The sequence below is a fragment of the Oncorhynchus tshawytscha genome, linkage group LG01, assembly GCF_018296145.1.
Source record: "Oncorhynchus tshawytscha isolate Ot180627B linkage group LG01, Otsh_v2.0, whole genome shotgun sequence".
NCBI lineage: Eukaryota > Metazoa > Chordata > Actinopteri > Salmoniformes > Salmonidae > Oncorhynchus > Oncorhynchus tshawytscha.
In genome coordinates, this window is record NC_056429.1 from 68,913,015 (window position 1) to 68,934,860 (window position 21,846).

At 45.0% G+C, this 21,846-nt stretch overlaps 1 protein-coding gene across 2 annotated transcripts in view; it reads right to left on the bottom strand.

The window, feature by feature from the left end:
• Positions 1-21,846, bottom strand: part of LOC112255529 (spectrin beta chain, non-erythrocytic 1) — a 127,385-nt gene that overhangs the window by 78,746 nt on the left and 26,793 nt on the right. Inside the window, exon 2 of one of the 2 annotated variants that reach the window (XM_024428520.2) lies at positions 17,776-18,002. In XM_024428520.2, coding sequence (XP_024284288.1) covers positions 17,776-17,950 — 175 coding nt within the window. In that variant the 5' untranslated portion in view covers positions 17,951-18,002. Of the gene's footprint in view, positions 1-3,868; positions 4,447-17,775; positions 18,003-21,846 lie in introns of those variants that run through there. The other variant, XM_024428515.2, reaches the window with a different exon arrangement.

Below are 21,846 nucleotides of genomic sequence, written 5' to 3' on the forward strand. Positions count from 1 at the left end.
CCCATTCATAACAGTCTGGGCCACACTGCATTGGCCTGGAGTTGATAGGCTGATACAACCCCCTTTGTCAGAGGGATCCGGAGGCCCCTGATGGGTTTTAGGGAGTTCCATGCAGCGTGGCTCAAAGGGTGTAAAGTCAGTTTCCTACAAGGCAGACATGGCCATTCACTCATTTCAACCAGTGTCTCACCCTGTGGACTTTCTCTAATCAGAGAGTTGGGAATTGGAGCTAAAAGCGGAACAGAGGCAATTTTTCCCCTATATGCATTTAGCTAAATTGTGGCCGCCACTGCAAAGAAATGTAATTTAAAAAATTGGGATGGTAAAACATTTTCAGTGTAAACTTAAACCAATAAAACTAGATATAAAGGATGTTGAAAACATAATGGAGCAACAATCACCAAAAATAAAAACTGAGAATCTAAAATTCCAAAAATGACATGGCATGGGGCCCCCACTGATTTGTTATAATGTTTGAGTTACTCAGATAACATAATAACATGGCAAAATGTGTAGAATTGCACAAAATTAGCTTTGAAACTGCAATTCTTATCTCGGCTTCATTACATTAAAACAAGTTTCTTTTTTAGGAAACTAGCTTTAAAACTGTAAAATTCCCCCCCACCCCATGTAAAAATGTGTAGAATTGCAGGACATTAGCTTTGAAACTGCAACTTGTTTCTCAGCCCCAAGACAAAATGTCTACAATGTGTGCAGGAAACTAGCTTTAAAATAGCTCAATTTTGTCTCTGCGGGCAAGAGGAGAGAGTGTAAAACTGCACCATTGGCCAACCAAAACCACACAGGTAGGCTACATTTATCTGATACCTATAGCTAAACATGTTGGCCTGTACTGTGTAGCTATGTCAACCTGAACATGTAGGCCTGCACACTGTAGCTACGCCAACCTGAACCTGATGGCCTGAACTGTGTAGCTATGCCTCCATCACACCTGTATGGTGACATTATGTTTGATATCCATACAGCCCTTTAGAGCATTTTATGTCTTTCTTCCCTCCCAGAAGACATCACTATCCACACTAACTTTGTCTGCTGCCAAGGTCAATCATTTCCACCACTGCCAGTACATTCATTGCCAGATAGACTTCTGAGGTCATATGATGGATAGAAAGATGAGGTAAGAATTCAATGCAGCAACAGTGTTTTTCTTTTTACCACATGTGATTTTCTTCTACCTCATGTTTGCTAACCAGGGCCTCAATCATCGCTGTAATGGTCGAGGTTATTTATGGATGTGCTGGTGGCCATTTTCAAATGAAGTTATAAGAGTGCCAAAGACCGGAGTCCTCCTATTCTCTGACAAATCAATCATTCTAAGGCCGGTGGGAGGGCAGACACAAGGACTGCCCATTTCATCAGGTTGGTATAGTCTCCCCCTCTCTCTCTCTAGCTCTTTCTCTGGCCCTCCTTAACCTTCAGCACAGCTCCAGGAAACGCAAGATTTACACTTTCCACCGAGCTCATGTTTCACCATCTTGAGTCCAGGGAGCATAAAGAACTGTGTCACTATGGCCTCCCAGACATTCCAACCCTACATATCCACCCAGATGGACATATAATGTAGTGTGAAGTCTGAAGACATACTACCACCTGTGAAAGATGTACTACCACTAGTTAAACACACGTCACTTGACAGATATTCTGTTTCTCATTATAGTATCATTGCGGCACAAATCGAAAACACATTCAGCCAGACTTGGAACCAAAAGCCTCCTCTTCCCTCTGCAACTATTCGATATACTGTACAATCAAATTAGCACAACAGGTATGGTTTTCCACTGAGTCATTGATTGAATTGCGCTGGGAATGCAGCAATGACTGGCCCTTTCATAAAGATGCCAACTTCCTTCCTCTTTCACCCTGTCTATTTTTGAAGAGTTGTTTATTCATTCATCATGGCCCCTACAGCACACAGGGGCAGTGCAGGAAGAGTCTGTCAGTGGTGTTACCAGGCTGATAACTGTCTTGCACCAAGCAACAGTTAGGCGCTAGAGCTGACTCATAGCCAAATGGACTGGCCTCAGAAACCAGACCCAAAACAATAAAGACTGGAATTGTCTGTCAATTTATCGGTGCCTTCATGTCCAGTACTAAACACCAAAGTGGGTACACACAGAGAGCTTATCATAAGCTAGTGTTCTCCATGCTGGACCTAGACAGAAATATGTAGCTGAATGGGACAATAGTTCATTGGGTCAGCACCTTTCTCTGGCACCCTTCTCTGTACAGAGAAAGCTAATTCAGAAGACCAATCTGCCACGTTTCAACACTACATTATCTCAGCGATGCCACAATACTTGGGCGGTATCCCTCCCTGTCCCATGTCTCTGTGTGGAGTGAAAGCGCTGTGCTGTCAGGGCTGCAGGGATTCATATTAAATCAGGGGAGACTCCGTCTCACAGTGACATTGGCTCGTAACAAATTATTAAATCATATGTTTATGGACCCTTCCCAACAATGCAGAGAGGAAAATAGAGAAATAATCTAAAAATAGTCAAATGAGGAATAAATACACAATGAGTAACGATAACAGAGACTCCTCTGGAGTCATGGGTTTCATAGGGTGTCTGAAGATGTTCAGAAGCCTCTCTGACACTAGCATGCTAATGAAACCACAGAGAAGACTGCCAGGAAAACGTATCATCATTCACCAATTCCTAATCTCAAAGATATTTCATTATGCAAGCTAATAAACTAAGTCAACACACTCATTCATTCCTGGCGCCTGCGATAATGTACCTGTCTGTGTGTACACGTACTGTATAATGCTGTTTGCGTGAGATTGTGTGCCCCCTGCTTCAACCCAGCCCTCGTGCTCCAGTTGTGACCTCCTTGTATTTCACAGCTCTGAGCACAAGACAACAACCAACCCCCACAGGATCCCAGTCAACAAACAACATCTTGCCCACAGAAATAACAGATGTCAACTAATGATCGGAGGCTATACAAGGCTTTGTTTGTAACGTAGAGTGAGACATGACTCCTGTCTCACTCTACGTTACAGTCGTGTTTGTTCTTTAGGTTTTGCCCATGAGAAAGGGAACGAGAGCAGCACTGACAGACCCAAACATACACACACTTCAATGAGCTGACAGGGCTGTGGAATGCAGGTAGACTGCACGGGACAGAGAGGGGCTCAAATGCTCTTCCCGCTGTTCGGAGTATGCTCAGTGGAGCGCGCTCCATCACAGCCCTCTTTCATCCTATAATGTGCTGCAAAACAAGACGTGAGGCTCCTCCTGTCTGGTTAACAACTCCACAACACACCGTCTAACAAGGAGCAATGCCAGGGCTCTCCTCCTCTAGCACCATGCTGCTTACAAAGCAACACAGGAGAACACCGCCCCTCCCACTTCTCTTCTCCTGCCATTGTCGTCTAACATCCAGTCAGCTGCAGCCATGCTGTCTGGTCTGAAAGGCCATATTTTAAATGTCTCTTTCCTTTTACCCCATCGTCTCCCTAAAAAGGTGTCTCTCTACACATGTAGCTGATATCCAGTCTTCCTCTTTTCCCACCCTGCACTACCTCATCAATATTTCATTAGGTGATGGATGGCGTCTGTCATTGCCTCATGATCCACCAGCCCTCTCCCTCGTAGGAATTAGAGGATGCTGCGACCCTCTCCTATCACTGACAGACAATGCAAAACAAAGACGGGAAAGACCTTACATCCCCAGGCATCCTGAGATACACAACTGCTTCCCGACACCATGAAATCACGTCTTTATGAACCGGATACTACAGACCCTCCCGTTTGTCAGCTATCATCCGCAACTTTAGCGTGCATAGCAACGCTGGTAAACAAAGCCCTGGGCTCTGCTCTGCCTTCCTCCCTACTTATCTTACCTTGCAGCTGCTTAAATCGGCCCTCGAGTTGGTTGTAGTTGAAGGCAGCCTGTTTAGCAGAGTAGCCCGGATCAGGGCCGGGGCTGGAGGCAAGAGAGGGGCCGGGCCCAGAGGAAGGGGACAGGGGTTCTGGGGAGTGGGACCCTGGAAAGACAGGCCCTGGGGACAAGGGGCCAGGCATGCTGGTCGCCCTCTGTAGCTCCATCAGTCCAGTAGAAAATAAAGGGCTGGAGAGAAGAAGGGTTCGCTGGTCCCCCTCCTTCTAAAAAACAATGTCCAGTGGTGGTCCCTGTAAAAGGTTAGCTGGTAGAGTCTCTCTCTGGGTGATCGTGCAGCAGTTAGCCCCGAGGTGAAATGCTGGCTCAGCAGCACCACAGCATCATACTCGTCTCAGTCTTCTGTCCTCCCCTACTCTATCATCCCCCCCATCTTCGCACAGCACAAGCAGCTTGCTGACACTAACACGCACAGTGAGAACGATAAAGTGCTCCGTTCCAATATGGTAAAAGCCACAGGGCGAGAGAGAGAGAGGGAAGCAGAGAAAGCACGCTGGACTCTGTACTCCTGCAATGAGCAAAGGGCTGCTCAAACACTGCACACCTTTTACAAACCTTAGGGAGGGGGGAGGAGCCAGCAACCTGGAATTCCTTCAGCAGCCACTCACAGTCCTTGTGTTCAGTGGTGATGTCACAGCCTCATTACCAAAAAGGGGAGTGGGAGGGAGGAGCAGAGGGGAGTGGTGGGCTGTACCAAATGGAAATGGAAAGGGGGAGGGGGAGACTTGGCCATGACCTTCCCCATTTCTAAGTACATTTGTTATTTTAAGAGACAAAACATCCCCTAATATTTCACTGATGCGTAGACAGGCTCATGCACAAAAAAACAAACTTCCTGACTGTGTTTTACCAGCACGTCCTGTTAGAGTTCATTGCTAGCCCCCCCACCCTCACCGTTTCACATTAGTGTGTGGGCCTTACAAAAATGCACTGGCTTTTGAATGGCCAGACAAAGCCAGAAGAATAAGGAGCTCTCATAGTGAGCTCTGTGTAATAATATCCTAGATAGTGAACTGGACCCAAAGTGCAGGCAGGTCTCCCCAGTCTTCTCTCCTTTCCTCTTCATTATTTAGCCATGTAGTCCGCCTGACCCACCGATTGAAGTGAGGGGTTATTATATAATCACAGAGCACAAAATAAGCCTTTTACTGATCAGAAAAACATTGAATCCTCATTTACTCAGTTTTTCCTGAAAAGAAAGCACTCTTAAACATCTACAGTAGTTAGACTAGTCCAACAGCACAATATTCCCACCCATCTGAAACCCCTTTGCCGGAAAGCCCCCCTTTTACACCATTTCAAAGCTGGCTTTCTTAAATTCCAGGCATTTTAATGGTATGGAATTTCTTTACTAGCTTTAAATGGAAGGCATGGCTTTTAGGGGATAAAAGGTTTCTACTTCCCAAACCTCATGTGAATTCAACCCTGCTGGGCCCATTACTCCTGGCAATGTATTTATACTGTAACATATCTTAACATTGCTGTATGTTTTCACAGGGCAGTCAGTCTAATGTGATTATACGCACTGAAAACCATTCCAGGTTTGGCCCGAGCCAGCCTGGCATAGCATGGCGGGGGAGGCACTTCCAGATTAGGTTTTATATACAAACCCTTTGAAAGTTGGGTGAGTGGGGTATCTCTGTGCTGTAAATAATGAGTGTGGGAGGTAAATGCACGGTGATAGCTGAATGAGCAAGGTAAACATGAGCAGTGAAAGGGGGCTGTTTATAGTAGTCAATAGTGAAGTGAAAAAAGCTGAATGTCCGAGGGGAAAAGAGTATGGACCAAATGAAAAACTCCATATGAACTGCCTCAATTTCCTGTATGGTCAGAGCACAAATCACAAGGCCTCCTCGTGAATCGCCTCTGGAGCTCCTCTTCTGAATAGTGTGTTTGAGTGGAACATTCCGTTCAAAAAACATCCCTCTCCACTGTATTTTATTTATTTTTTTACCTTAATTTAACTAGGCAATTGAGTTAAGAACAAATTCTTAATTTCAATGACTGCAGTGGGTTAATTGCCTGTTCAGGGGCAGAACGACAGATTTGTACCTTGTCAGCTCGGTGGTTTGATCTTGCAACCTTCCGGTTACTAGTTCAACGCTCTATCCACTAGGCTACCCTGCCACGCCTGTTTAACTAAATACTCACTCACTTAAATAGCAGAACCCTCATCTGAAACAGTTTCTATATTATCTAATTAACGCATGCAAGAGCAAAAACTACAATGTCCCGTGAGGATGTTGCAAATGCTTTTCACAAAGAAGGTCCTGGGGGGGACAACCATGTGATCTTAATCATACCCCGCCAACCAAGAGAGTGAAGCAGTGAAATATCACTCGACAGCCACTCTCTTTGGCATGTGCTACACGACAGACATGCCTCTACAGCCATTGTACTGTAATCCACAAGGACAAAAGGGGAAACAACGGCGCACCAGCGGCGACAAAAGAATCTCCTTATACTTTATTATAGATGCCACAAAGTCAATCAACCCACGTGTTACTCGATAAGCGCCTTCCTTTTGCTACTCTGTTAACTAAATGCTTCCATAAAGATGGTACACCAGAGACCTGCTAAGGCACAGACTCAAACACACAGGCACTCTACATAGCCCATACATAATCTAGATTAGAAGCTACATGGGGACAGCCATGAGACAGCTATGACAGGTGGAGGTGGTACGAAGCCAGTGGGTTGCTAAGAAACCTGGCCCTGCTCGCACAGCCTTCACTGGGCTCCACAGTGATGCGTTAAGGACACAAACTTGTAAAGCCATCGTGGAGAATTTCACAAGAGCACTCCACTTCATCCCTGTCGAATGTACATGATATTCTTATGAGTTCAGCTCCTGCCAGAGAGATTGATGAACATCTTTACTGAGTCAGAGTCCACTCCACACACTTTCTCGTATTTCTCTTATATTTGGGACATGTTACACCTCCCCCAGACCTGGGGAGTCTGTCCGAGTCGGGGGCTTCCTGTTTTAATGTGTACATTTTGGAATGCAGAGAATGTTAGGAGCAGGGGGGCTTGGGGTGGGTGCTCAGCAGCATAAAGACTCTTTAAGATGGGAGGAGAGGAGGCTGCCATGGCTAGTTTTATTTATTTACACGTCTTGGCTGGGCCGGCTTTTCAGAATGTGGCGATTGCTTTTAAGAGCTCCTCTCTTCAACTCCACAGCCATTCCTGTCACCTCCGCACGGGTTATTCCTGGACCTTCCAGGGTCAAGCAGAGCGAAGTTTACCAGAAACACAGCAGGGATACTGCCAAGGTTACAAACAGGTCAATACACACAAATTGAAAGGGTGTAAAAAACAAACCACAAACACTATTACTGGAAACCAGCATCCCGCAGTGCAGACTGTCTTAGCAAATGCAGGGGGTTCTTCATGACATTATTTACCATCGCAGACAGACATTCACACACAAACCTCTTGGCTGTTGGGCGTATTCTCATACTGTACACTACTGTACATATCATACCCTAACTTTGGATTAGCTCCAAACTGAATATGTACTGTTAGCCATACATACACACTCCCTCGCTCCTTCCTTCAGTGTAAGGAGATACAGATCTGTTTCTAAAGAGATCAGTGCAGTTAGCCCCAAGTGGTTTCAGATTTGCCTACCTATCATATGCACACTGTGGAGCTGAAACACACCAGGCCATACGCACTGTTCAGGAGAAAACTAGCCTGTGCCTCAGGAAGGGGCATCAGTTTACACCATAGATTTGATTTACACAGACATGTTAGTTTGATCAAACACAAGACCTGGCACCTCCTAAGTCATTATCCTGTATCATTGAACAAAATCTAATCAAATTTTATTTGTCACATACACATGGTTAGCAGATGTTAATGCGAGTGTAGCGAAATGCTTGTGCTTCTAGTTCCGACAATGCAGTAATAACGAGCAAGTAATCTAACTAACAATTCCAAAAAAAACTACTGTCTTATACACAGTGTAAGGGGATAAAGAATATGTACATAAGGATATATGAATGAGTGATGGTACAGAGCAGCATAGGCAAGATACAGTAGATGATATCGAGTACAGTATATACATATGAGATAAGTATGTAAACCAAGTGGCATAGTTAAAGTGGCTAGTGATACATGTATTACATAAGGATGCAGTCGATGATATAGAGTACAGTATCAACGTATGCATATGAGATGAACAATGTAGGGTAAGTAACATTATATAAGGTAGCATTGTTTAAAGTGGCTAGTGATATATTTACATCATTTCCCATCAATTCCCATGATTAAAGTGGCTGGAGTAGAGTCAGTGTCATTGACAGTGTGTTGGCAGTAGCCACTCAATGTTAGTGGTGGCTGTTTAACAGTCTGATGGCCTTGAGATAGAAGCTGTTTTTCAGTCTCTCGGTCCCAGCTTTGATGCACCTGTACTGACCTCGCCTTCTGGATGACAGCGGGGTGAACAGGCAGTGGCTCGGGTGGTTGATGTCCTTGATGATCTTTATGGCCTTCCTGTAGCATCGGGTGGTGTAGGTGTCCTGGAGGGCAGGTAGTTTGCCCCCGGTGATGCGTTGTGCAGACCTCACTACCCTCTGGAGAGCCTTACGGTTGAGGGCGGTGCAGTTGCCATACCAGGCGGTGATACAGCCCGCCAGGATGCTCTCGATTGTGCATCTGTAGAAGTTTGTGAGTGCTTTTGGTGACAAGCCGAATTTCTTCAGCCTCCTGAGGTTGAAGAGGCGCTGCTGCGCCTTCCTCACGATGCTGTCTGTGTGAGTGGACCAATTCAGTTTGTCTGTGATGTGTATGCCGAGGAACTTAAAACTTGCTACCCTCTCCACTACTGTTCCATCGATGTGGATGGGGGTGTTCCCTCTGCTGTTTCCTGAAGTCCACAATCATCTCCTTAGTTTTGTTGACGTTGAGTGTGAGGTTATTTTCCTGACACCACACTCCGAGGGCCCTCACCTCCTCCCTGTAGGCCGTCTCGTCGTTGTTGGTAATCAAGCCTACCACTGTTGTGTCGTCCGCAAACTTGATGATTGAGTTGGAGGCGTGCGTGGCCATGCAGTCGTGGGTGAACAGGGAGTACAGGAGAGGGCTCAGAACGCACCCTTGTGGGGCCCCAGTGTTGAGGATCAGCGGGGAGGAGATGTTGTTGCCTACCCTCACCACCTGGGGGCGGCCCGTCAGGAAGTCCAGTACCCAGTTGCACAGGGCGGGGTCGAGACCCAGGGTCTCGAGCTTGATGACGAGCTTGGAGGGTACTATGGTGTTGAATGCCGAGCTGTAGTCGATGAACAGCATTCTCACATAGGTATTCCTCTTGTCCAGATGGGTTAGGGCAGTGTGCAGTGTGGTTGAGATTGCATCGTCTGTGGACCTATTTGGGCGGTAAGCAAATTGGAGTGGGTCAAGGGTGTCAGGTAGGGTGGAGGTGATATGGTCCTTGACTAGTCTCTCAAAGCACTTCATGATGACGGATGTGAGTGCTACGGGGCGGTAGTCGTTTAGCTCAGTTACCTTAGCTTTCTTGGGAACAGGAACAATGGTGGCCCTCTTGAAGCATGTGGGAACAGCAGACTGGTATAGGGATTGATTGAATATGTCCGTAAACACACTGGCCAGCTGGTCTGCGCATGCTCTGAGGGCGCGGCTGGGGATGCCGTCTGGGCCTGCAGCCTTGCGAGGGTTAACATGTTTAAATGTCTTACTCACTTCGGCTGCAGTGAAGGAGAGACCGCATGTTTCCGTTGCAGGCCGTGTCAGTGGCACTGTATTGTCCTCAAAGCGGGCAAAAAAGTTATTTAGTCTGCCTGGGAGCAAGACATCCTGGTCCGTGACTGGGCTGGGTTTCTTCCTGTAGTCCGTGATTGACTGTAGACCCTGCCACATACCTCTTGTGTCTGAGCCGTTGAATTGAGATTCTACTTTGTCTCTATACTGACGCTTAGCTTGTTTGATAGCCTTGCAGAGGGAATAGCTACACTGTTTGTATTCGGTCATGTTTCCGGTCACCTTGCCCTGATTAAAAGCAGTGGTTCGCGCTTTCAGTTTCACGCGAATGCTGCCATCAATCCACGGTTTCTGGTTTGGGAATGTTTTAATCGTTGCTATGGGAACGACATCTTCAACGCACGTTCTAATGAACTCGCACACCGTATCAGCGTATTCGTCAATGTTGTTGTCTGACGCAATACGAAACATCTCCCAGTCCACGTGATGGAAGCAGTCTTGGAGTGTGGAGTCAGCTTGGTCGGACCAGCGTTGAACAGACCTCAGCGTGGGAGCTTCTTGTTTTAGTTTCTGTCTGTAGGCAGGGATCAACAAAATGGAGTCGTGGTCAGCTTTTCCGAAAGGGGGGCGGGGCAGGGCCTTATATGCGTCGCGGAAGTTAGAGTAACAATGATCCAGGGTCTTTCCACCCCTGGTTGCGCAATCGATATGCTGATAAAATTTAGGGAGTCTTGTTTTCAGATTAGCCTTGTTAAAATCCCCAGCTACAATGAATGCAGCCTCCGGATAAATCGTTTCCAGTTTGCAGAGAGTTAAATAAAGTTCGTTCAGAGCCATCGATGTGTCTGCTTGGGGGATATATACGGCTGTGATTATAATCGAAGAGAATTCTCTTGGTAGATAATGCGGTCTACATTTGATTGTGAGGAATTCTAAATCAGGTGAACAGAAGGATTTGAGTTCCTGTATGTTTCTTTCATCACACCATGTCACGTTGGCCATAAGGCATACGTCCCCGCCCGTCTTCTTACCAGAAAGATGTTTGTTTCTGTCGGCGCGATGCGTGGAGAAACCCGCTGGCTGCACCGCTTCGGATTGCGTCTCTCCAGTTAGCCATGTTTCCGTGAAGCAGAGAACGTTACAGTCTCTGATGTCCCTCTGGAATGCTACCCTTGCTCGGATTTCATCAACCTTGTTGTCAAGAGACTGGACATTGGCAAGAAGAATGCTAGGGAGTGGTGCACGATGTGCCCGTCTCCGGAGTCTGACCAGAAGACCGCTTCGTTTCCCTCTTTTTCTGAGTCGTTTTTTTTTTTGGTCGCTGCATGTGAACCATTCCGTGGCACTGGTTTAAGGCAGAACACAGGATCCGCATCGCGAAAAACATATTCTTGGTCGTACTGATGGTGAGTTGACGCTGATCTTATATTCAGTAGTTCTTCTCGGCTGTATGTAAAGAAACCTAAGATGACCTGGGGTACTAGTGTAAGAAATAACACATAAAAAAACAAAAAACTGCATAGTTTCCTAGGAACGCGAAGCGAGGCGGCCATCTCTGTCGGCGCCGGAAGTAGTGAGTGAACAGTAGTGAACAGCATGGTTTAGTGTGTTGGCGGGGTACATTATGTAATGTATTTATTTATTTTTATTTAACTAGGCAAGTCAGTTAAGAACAAATTCTTATTTTACAATGACAGCCTACCCCGGCCAAACCCTCCCCTTACCTGGACGATGCTGGGCCAATTGTGCCCTGCCCTAAACTGTACAGCTATCCTTGACTGCAACTGCTAGATAACATTTTGAGAGGTGATTTTGAATTGAAGATTTTACTTAAATACAGTATGGATAGTTACAATTAACCTAAATAATGCCTATAAATACATGTTTCACAACTAACATTATGAGAAAATGGCAATATTCCATATTAAACTGCTGACATAGGCAGAACCACACGGGCTGCATAACTGATGATGAACACCTCTGAAAAAAGGGGCAGGCATGTGTGAGTGATGTAAGCGCAGTCATCTCCATTAAGTGACGAGCAAGGAGCAGAATGCCACCGCCACTGCAACGTTAAACTCACATCTGGCCAGCAAATGCTAAGAGGGAGCGGGGGAGAGGGAGTGAGAGAGAGTGAACGAAAGAGAGAAAAAAGCAAGGGTAGGGCGGAGAGAAAGGGTTCGTACTGCACAAACATCAGGTCAGTATAGAGATAGATTACATGAATGCATGAATGGTGCAGTAATCAATTAAATCAGATCTGCTTAATTCGAAAACAGGGGAAAGTAATAATACCATGCAACATAATAACATGTGATACACGAACAATATAACTCAGACCTAACAATACAAATGATGCTATATACAGTATTCAAGCAATAAGGCCCCAGAGGGTGTGGTATATGGCCAATATACCACAGCTAAGGGCTGTTATTATGCACGAAAGCCGTGCTATATAGGCCATATACCACAAACCCGAGGTACCTTATTGCTGTTATAAACAGCATTAAAAATAAATGGTTTGCCATACCCGTGGTATACCACGGCTGTCAGCCAATCAGCATTTCAGAGCTCGAACCACCCAGTTTATAATGGCCAATATACCATTTCTAAGGGCTGTTCTTATGCACGACCCAAAGTGGAGTGCCTGGATACAGCCTTTAGTCATGGCATAATGGCCATATACAACAAACCCCAGAGGTTCCTTATTGGTATTATAAACTGGTTACTAGTGGGCACCAATATCGATAATTCTATATGATATCAATATCGTTTGATATCGATATGACTGAGGCATGTCGTGATATCGTTTAATACTTATTTTACCCCGCTTTCTACACTCTTTTGTAAAAAAAAAACCAACGCACCGGCATTTGCTGCCGCATTCGGCGGATAGCTAGCAAAGCAAAGACATAGCATAGGGTTCACCAATGAGACCAGCTCACTAACTTTAATACAACAAAAAGGTTGTCAAAATAGGCAAGACAATAAATACTTTGGTCCACAATGTATTTCATGTTTCATATTCTGAACAAAAATATAGGCTCTATCCAGGCACTCCGCTTTGGGTCGTGCATAAGAACAGCCCTTAGAAATTGTTTATTGGCCATTATAAACTGGGTGGTTCGAGCTCTGAAATGCTGATTGGCTGACAGTCGTGGTATACCGCGGGTATGACAAAACATTTATTTTTAATGCACTAATTATGGTAAAACATGTTATAAACTGGTTACTGAACAAAAATATAAACGCAACACGCATCAATTTCAAAGATTTTACTGAGTTACAGTTCATATAAGGAAATCAGTCAACTGAAATTAATTAATTAGTCCCTAATCTATTGATTTCACATGACTAGGCAGGGGCGCAGCCATGGGTGGACCTGGGAGGGCATAGGCCCAACCACTTGGGACCCAGGCCCACCCACTGGGGAGCTAGGCCCAGCCAATCAGAGCTTTATTACAGAGAGAAAAACCTCTCCATTTTATCAGCTGTCCGGATGGCAGGTCTCAATTGATCCTGAAGGGGAAGCTGTCGGATGTGGAGGTTCTGGGCTGGCGTGGTTACATGTGGTCTGTGGTTGTGACGCCAGTTGGACGTACTGCCAAATTCTCGAAAATGACATTGGAGGTGGCTTATGGTAGAGAAATGAACATTTAATTCTCTGGCAACAGCTCTGGTGGACATTTCTGCAGTCAGCATGTCAATTGCATCTGTGGCATTGTGTTGTGTGACAAAACTGCAAATATGTTGGCCTTTTTTTGTCCCCAGCACAAGGTGCACCTCTGTAATGATAATGCTGTTTAATCAACTTCTTGATACACCTGCCAGGTGTATGGATTATCTTGGCAAAGGAAAAATGCTCCCTAACAGGGATGTAAACAAATTTGTGAACACAATTTCAGAGAAATAAGCTTTTTGTGCATGTGGAACATTTTTGGGATATTTTATTTCAGCTCATGAAACATGGGACCAACATTTCACGTTTCGTTTATATTTTTAAGTATACATACATTTATTTGCTCTCCATGAGTCAACCGCCCTCACCTGCTGGCTAACTAGACAGCTAGCCCACAAACAGTTATAGAACAAAATAGCAGGCAACAAACAACTGCTGGTGGAAAAATGATTCACGAGCTAGCTAGACAGCTGGAGCATTGTAAGAAAGCAAATTTGTACCATGTATGTATTCTTTACATTATTTCTGTTTATGCTTGTGCACACAACATCTGGTTTTAACAAACATGTTTGTAGTTAGCCAACTTGCTTTTCTTTTTTCATCTGCTTTAGCTAATGTTACCTAATCCCCTTCAGCTAGATGGGAGCTAACTAGCTAGCCAAGTAGCTAACGTTAGTGTCACGCCCTGGCCATAGAGATGCTTTTTTTTCTCTATTTTGGTTAGGCTGGGGTGGACATTCTATGTCCTTTCTATGTCTTGGCCTGGTATGGTTCTCAATCAGGGACAGCTGTCTATCGTTGTCTCTGATTGAGAGCCATACTTAGGTACCCTTTTCCCCCACCTGTTTTGTGGGAAATTAATTGGGGCAACAGGGTAGCCTAGTGGTTAGAGCATTGGACTAGTAACCAAAAGGTTGCAAGTTCAAACCCCTGAGCTGACAAGGTTGTTCTGCCCCTGAACAGGCAGTTAACCTACTGTTAACGTACTGTTCCTAGGCCGTCATTGAAAATAAGAATTTGTTCTTAACTGACCTGCCTAGTTAAATAAAGGTAAAAAATAAATAAAAATGTAGACTTTGTTCAGAGCACATAGCCCAAAGCGTCATGGTTTGGTTTTGTCTGCGTCATTTTTAAATAAAGAAAATGTACGCTTACCATGCTGCACCTTGGTCCAGTCCTTCAGCCAGCTGTGACAGTTAGTGACTAGCCCACAAATCAGTGGTGGAACCCACCTGACAAAATAGCCAGCTAGCACATGGTAAGACATATGGATATTTGTACCATACATATATTATTTGCATTATGTGTAATTTAAAGTAACTGCCCAGTAAAAATCTCACTTTTAAAAGATATTATTCCGTTAACTCATATCCAAAGAAATTTGTTGACTCGTTCTATACTGATACGTGGCCAAAGCATTAATTGGAGAGAGAAATTATTTTTTAAAACAACTCAAACTTGTATCTCAAACAGAACATACAAAAAAAGTGTTCTATTTCCTCATAGAACATGATGTCATCTCGCTAAGGATGTCGACCTGGCCAAACAGCGGCCCAGAGAAGGATGAGCTGGCCAAATCAGTGGTCTACTAGATCAACTCTCTCCTACAGATCAGATTTTTTGCTAATCGGACAAAGACGGAATGGGCACATGTTTGCTAATTGATAAAAAATAAAAAATAAATGAAATATCACATTTACATATGTATTCAGACCCTTTACTCAGTACTTTGTTGAAGCACCTTTGGCAGCGATTACAGCATTGAGTCTTCTGGGTATGACCCTACAAGCTTGGCACACCTGTATTTGGGGAGTTTCTCTCATTCTTCTCTGCAGATCCTCTCAAGCTCTGTCAAGTTGGATGGGGAGCATTACTGCACAGCTATTTTCAGGTCTCTCCAGAGATGTTTGATCGGGTTCAAGTCTGGGCTCTGGTTGGGCCACTCAAGGACATTAAGAGACTTGTCCCGAAACCACTCCTGCATTGTCTTGGCTGTGTGCTTAGGGTCGTTGTCCTGTTGGAGGGTGAACCTTCGTCCTAGTCTGAGGTCCTGAGCACTCTGGAGCAGGCTTTCACGAAAGAGCGCTCTGTACTTTGCTCCGTTAATCTTTGCCTCCCAGTCCCTGCCGCTGAAAAACATCCCCACAGCATGATGCTGCCATCACCATGCTTCATGGTAGGGATGGTGCCAGGTTTCCTCCAGATGTGACGCTTGGCATTGAGGCCAAAGTGTTCAATCTTTGTTTCATCAAACCAGAAAATGTTGTTTCTCATGGTCTGAGAGTCTTTAGGTGACTTTTGGCAAACTCCAAGCGGGCAGTCATGTGCCTTTTACTGACGAGTGGCTTCCGTCTGGCCACTCTACCATAAAGGCATGATTGGTAGAGTGCTGCAGAGATGGTTGTCCTTCTGGAAGGTTCTCCTATCTCCACAGACGAACTCTGGAGCTCTGTCAGAGTGACCACCGGGTTCTTGGTCACCTCCCTGACCAAGGCCCTTCTCCCCCCAATACTCAGTTTGGCCGGGCAGTCAGCTCTAGGAAGAGTCTTGGAGGTTCCAAAAGTCTTCCATTTAAGAATGATGGAGGCCACTGTGTTCCTGGGGATCTTCAATGCTGCAGTAATGTTTTGGTACCCTTCCACAGATCTGTGCCTTGACACAAACCTGTCTCGGAGCTCTACGAACAATTCCATTGACATCATGGCTTGGTTTTTGCTCTGACATCTGTGGGACCTTATATAGACAGGTGTGTGTGCGCCTTTCCAAATCATGTCCAATCAACTGAATTTACCACATGTGGACTCCAATCAAGTTGTAGAAACATCTCAAGGATTATCCATGGAAACAGGATGTACCTGAGCTCAATTTGGAGTCTCATAGCAAAGGGGCTGAATACTTGCAAAATTGTCTAAAAACCTGTTTTCGCTTTGACACTATGGGTATTGTGTGTAGATTGCTGCAGATTCTTTTCTATTTAATCCATTTTAGAATAAGTCTGTAACATAACAAAATGTGTCAAAAGTCAAGAGGTCTGAAAATTTTCTGAAGGCACTGTACATAGTCTACAAAAAGCAACTCAGACAGTGACACAAGCTACTCTATGGGGATAAGAGAAAAGCAGGATTTACAATACATATGGCCCAATAACAAGAATACAGACATTATTTTGATTGAAAGACCAAATTTACTGAAAGTCAAAGAGCCGGAGATGCCATGTTGTGGTGCTGTAGTCCCCAACAACTCCTGCATATTTAAGAGGCAGGTAAATTATTTAGTTAAGTGGAACACTAGCATATTAGCCTAGAAACCAGTGAACTATGGAGCCCAAAAACAGGCCTAGAGCTACGATTACAGCACAAACACAGTGCCACCACTAATACTACTGGGGGTAAAAGAGGAACACCTCAGCAGGGACACATTCTGTACTATAGGGGGGTACAGTAGGTGGTCTATTTTCATTGTCTGAGTGAGCCCAAATACAGCATTGTATTAAGATGTAAGAAGGGCATTATGGAACAACAACAGTGCCACATAGACCTTAGGACAGGAGGATATGGCTTTAGAATGGCCATTCTAGTTACAATGCTTCATCTTAAAAGGAGGCAGTGGCAACCTGTGTGTGTATACTTTTTCTACAATAACACCGGGCTTTGGCCACTTACTGTACGTTAGTATATTTATTTTCTGTACAACATAGATTACCTGCCACCAGAGTTTATCCTCATTTTCCATAATTAATTATTCCTCGTTAACGGCTATTCTGCAACTCTGTGTCCACTAATCCCCTGTTAATCTTCACAGAAGTACCGTATGCAGTCCAGAGACAGTGGACACACTCACCGCAATGACATTAAAGCCTAATGATCCCAATTATCAAGCAATACAGCTTAATCCTATGTAGCACAGAAACTTAATCTGATTAGATCAAGAGAGTAGCTGGAGAGTTCAATTGGTTCAAGAGTAGCCAAAGGATAGCCTGAATCCAGCCTGACCCCATGATGAAGTATACATCACTGTGACATTTGTAACCCATTTATGCAATAGAAGAAGCTTGTGCTGTTCCAGTTGGGGCCCCTAGTGTTTAGTTAGTCTATGACCAGGCAGTCAGGTTGGAACAGGGGACAAAGTTGTTTGCGTATCCACTGTTTAATTTTGAACCTTTATTTAACCAGGCAAGTCAGGTAAGAACAAATTCTTATTTTCAATGACAGCCTAGGAACAGTGGGTTAACTGCCTGTTCAGGTGCAGAAGGACAGATTTGTACCTCGACAGCTCAGGGGTTTGAACTTACAACCTTCCGGTTACTAGTCCCACGCTCTAACCACTAGGCTACCCTGCCACCCCATAGCTAACTTTGCTTGAACTGTGCTGGAAAGGACAATGTAAAACAGTATATCCATGTGTAAGACGGTCCTCAGACCCAGTAGTGTTGTAGTTCTGGTGCCTACCTGCCAAGGCCTTGATGCGGGAGCGTTCAAACAACCTGGCCGAGCTGTTTTCGTTGTCCCACTCGTCAGCATCCCAGCGGTTGTTGACAATGTCGCTGCTGTACTGCTGCTGCTGCTGCTGCTGCTGCTGCTGCTGGATCTCCATGTGGTCGTAATCGGCGGCTACAGATGTCATCCTGACCCTTCAACTGTCACACTGCCATACATCGGCCACTTCTCCTGAAGCCCTGTGGACACAGAGGAGATGATGTGTTTAGGGAAATGATCAGGCGTATGATGATTTTACATAATCAACCAAGGGTGTGTTAAATCAAGCAAATGTGCCTTGCTATTCCAACTACATCCTAACATTAGTCTTTAATCTCAATCCCTAATCTTCAATGATTATATTGTACTGGTTATAGAGATTCTGACCAATTCTGTCCAAATTAGAAGTAAGTTGTCTCCCCCTAATGTCTCAGACAGTTTGTGTGAATTTGTAAAGCTTGTTTACAGTACCACCTTCTGGTGATAAAATGTAATTACTCCAATACATAGAAGAAAGCTGAATTCTACATCTGTTGGCAATGGCAGCAACTGTGAGGCTCCATTACATGCTGACTGCACCGGCCACACGCGTGTCCGCATGCACCATCACGTGTCCTCATGCACCATCGCGTGCATGTTGATTTTGTCCATCCACACCAGGCTCCCAGTGTCCGGTCTGGAGCGTGAAGTCACAAACTATGTTGGTCGTCTACTGCGTTGCAACCTAGTGGTGCCAAAAGCCATGGTCCATCCTAAAAAGCCTATCACCAGAGCGACCAAAAATAATAATAATTGATGGCTGTTTTGGGCTCTAAAATTAGTTTATTATGATCAAGTACAATCCCCATGGTCAATTATTTTAAAGCATTTAAAGCATTTAAAGCATAAAGCATTATTTTAACCACTTAGTAGATTTGGCTGTTTCAGCCACAGCCGTCGCTGACAGGAGTATGAAATCAAGCACACAGCCATTCAATCTCCATAGACAAACATTGGCAGTAGTATGGCCTTACTGAAGAGCTGAGTGACTTTCAATGTGGCATAGTCATAGGATGCCACTTTTCCAACAAGTCAGTTCATAAACTTTCTGCCCTACTAGAGCTGCCCCGGTGAACTGTAAGTGCTGTTATTGTGAGGTGAAAACATTTAGGATCAACAACGGCTCAGCCACGAAGTGGTAGGCCACACAAGCTCACAGAATGGGACCGCTAAGTGCTGAGTGAGTAAACATAGTGAGTGAATATCATCTGTCCTCGGTTGCAACACTCACTACCGAGTTCCAAACTGCTTCCGGAAGCAATGTCAGCACAATAACTGTTCATCGGGAGCTTCATGAAATGGGTTTCCATGGCCGAACAGCCGCACACAAACCTAAGATCACCATGTGCAATGCCAAGCATCGTCTGGAGTGGTGTAAAGCTTGCCGCCATTGGACTCTGGAGCAGTGGAAACTGGAGTGATGAATCACGCCTCACCACCTGGCAGTCTGACGAACGAATCTGGGTTTTGCAGATGCCAGGAGTACGCTACATGCCCCATTGAATAGTGCCAACTGTAAAGTTTGGTGGAGGAGGAATAATCGTCTGGGGCTGTTGTTCATGGTTCGGACTAAGCCCCTTAGTTCCAGTGAAGAGAAATCTTAACAATACAGCATACAATAACATTATAGATGATTCTGTGCTTCTAACTTTGGTGCAACAGTTTGGGGAAGGCCCTTTCCTGTTTCAGCATGACAATGTCCCTGTGCACGAAGCAAGGTCCATGCAGAAATGGTTTGTCCAGATCGGTGTGGAAGAACTTGACTGGCCTGCACAGAGCCCTGACCTCAACCCCATCGAACACTTTTGGGATGAATTGAAACGCCAACTGCGAGCCAGGCCTAATCGCCCAACATCAGTGCCCAACCTCACTAATGCTTTTGTGGCTGAATGGAAGCAAGTCCCCGCAGCAATGTTCCAACATCTAGTGAAAAGCCTTCCCAGTAGAGAGGAAGCAGTTATAGCAGCAAAGGGGGGACCAACTCCATAATAATAATTCCCATGATTTAGGTATGAGATGTTCGACAAGCAGGTGTCCACATACATTTTGAAAAGCTTGCGCATGCAACGTAGCCGCAGAGGTTTGCATATTCAGCTCATTAAACTCAAGTTGGCTTTCAGAGCACCAAAAAAACAATGTTAGACAAAAGAGTTTAACACAATCTGGCCAACAACACTATTGTAGGACACAGCACACACAGCATTTTCTAAACTATGCTGGTAAACATGACATATTCCTCAGCAACATTTCATACAGATAAAATCAGAGTATGACCCCAAAAAAATCATGTTTGAAGGGATACCTCCAATGAAAAGTCCTGCTGCACCACAAAAAATACAAATCTTGCAAATAGTATACACCACATCTAAAAGCCTATCCACTCTAGTACCCAGTACCCACCACCATCTTTAGTACGTTCCACCCAAATACATGCTCATTACAGCCTTAGCAGCCTGTCCTGCTCTCCCTCTGCTAGCCCCTGTGTTCTGCTGCAGTCAGACAGTCCATTGGCCAGACTAAGTGAATCAGCTCAGCTCATTTCAAATGGGACAGGCCTGTGTTTGCCTGATGAACTCAGCAAATCGTCTAGAGGAGAAGTCTATCTGAACACCAACAGTCAGCAAACATTGGACAATGGTGCCCTGGCTAGTGTAGACTGTCTGAGGGCCAACAGAGCCGCAATCATAGAGAAACACACACATTCACACGACACATGGCAAAAACATTCATGATGCACACACCAGAGACTTACATATTTACATTAAGGTTTGCATTATGTATCTTTTTACCTTTTTATTACTCAAGTTAAATATCACATCACATAACCTTCCTACATAGAGACATGACATTGGAAAACGTTTTTTCTCCCCTTTCCATTTTGCGGATGTGTATGTGCTGCAGGACAGCGTGAGAGGGTTGACTGAGTGTACGGTCTTTGTGAAGAAGGGATGAGATGGAGAGAGAGCCGTTCCATCCGCCTCCACGCTACCAACCACTAAAACTAGAGCTTGTGTTGCTAGGCTAAAAATACGTTGCCTCTAGGACGGAGTGTTACTGCTGGCGTGGGTTAACACAGCCTGAGCACCCATAGAAGAGATACAGCAATGTGCTTGTGCGCGCACGCACACACACACACACACACACACACACGTCTGAAAGTGTATCAGGACATGGACTTAGGAGGGGAGGAGACTGCATGGTGGCGACCAGCAGTGACAGTGGAAGAGATTAACACAAAGACTCAGACAGCACAGCAGAATTATATCTAGTGGTGAAAGCAGCACACCGTAAATGATGCTGAATACCAACTGCACCTGTCTTGCAGTACATAACCAGACCACCTGGGGAACCAACCACTATCGATGGTTGAGAGCTATCGAACCATGCCCGGGATCACTGGTGTGGAATAAGGGCTATGGATTTTACAAATCATTCTTCCATACAGTGAGCAATGTTGTTCTCCACATTTGCTAGATTGCATGTGAGCATCTGCAGTATGTAATGGGTTTGGCTCAGGGGTAGTATGTCTGGAAACTATAATTCTAAACCTGCTTCACCAAAGAGGCTCAGCCCCACCAACGCATCATCCTCACACCCGACATCCTCCCATCCTGTCACTCTGATGATGCAGGGAGATGCAGTGTTCACCCACTGTGTGTTGGGTAAGACAGAGAGATGAGAGAGGGTTGGTCTGCTGTGACTGTAGGCTACAAAGGGCCGGGATAAGATGCAGAATCTAGATGCTGATGTGTGTGTGTGTGTGCCCGCGCGCACATAAGGCATTAGATGGATAACAGGTCGAACAGATATATTTTTAGCCTGTGTGGTAGAGGAAGGTGAGCACCTCACAAGAGACAGAAAGAGGGAAGAGAGGATAAAGGGAAGACAAGAATGCATTAAATTCGGGTCCTCTCAATACCTATCTATGGACGACCTTCAACAAATTGTAACTCAGCTTGTATCCATCCATCATCCTATTACAGACTACAAATATCCCCCATCTGA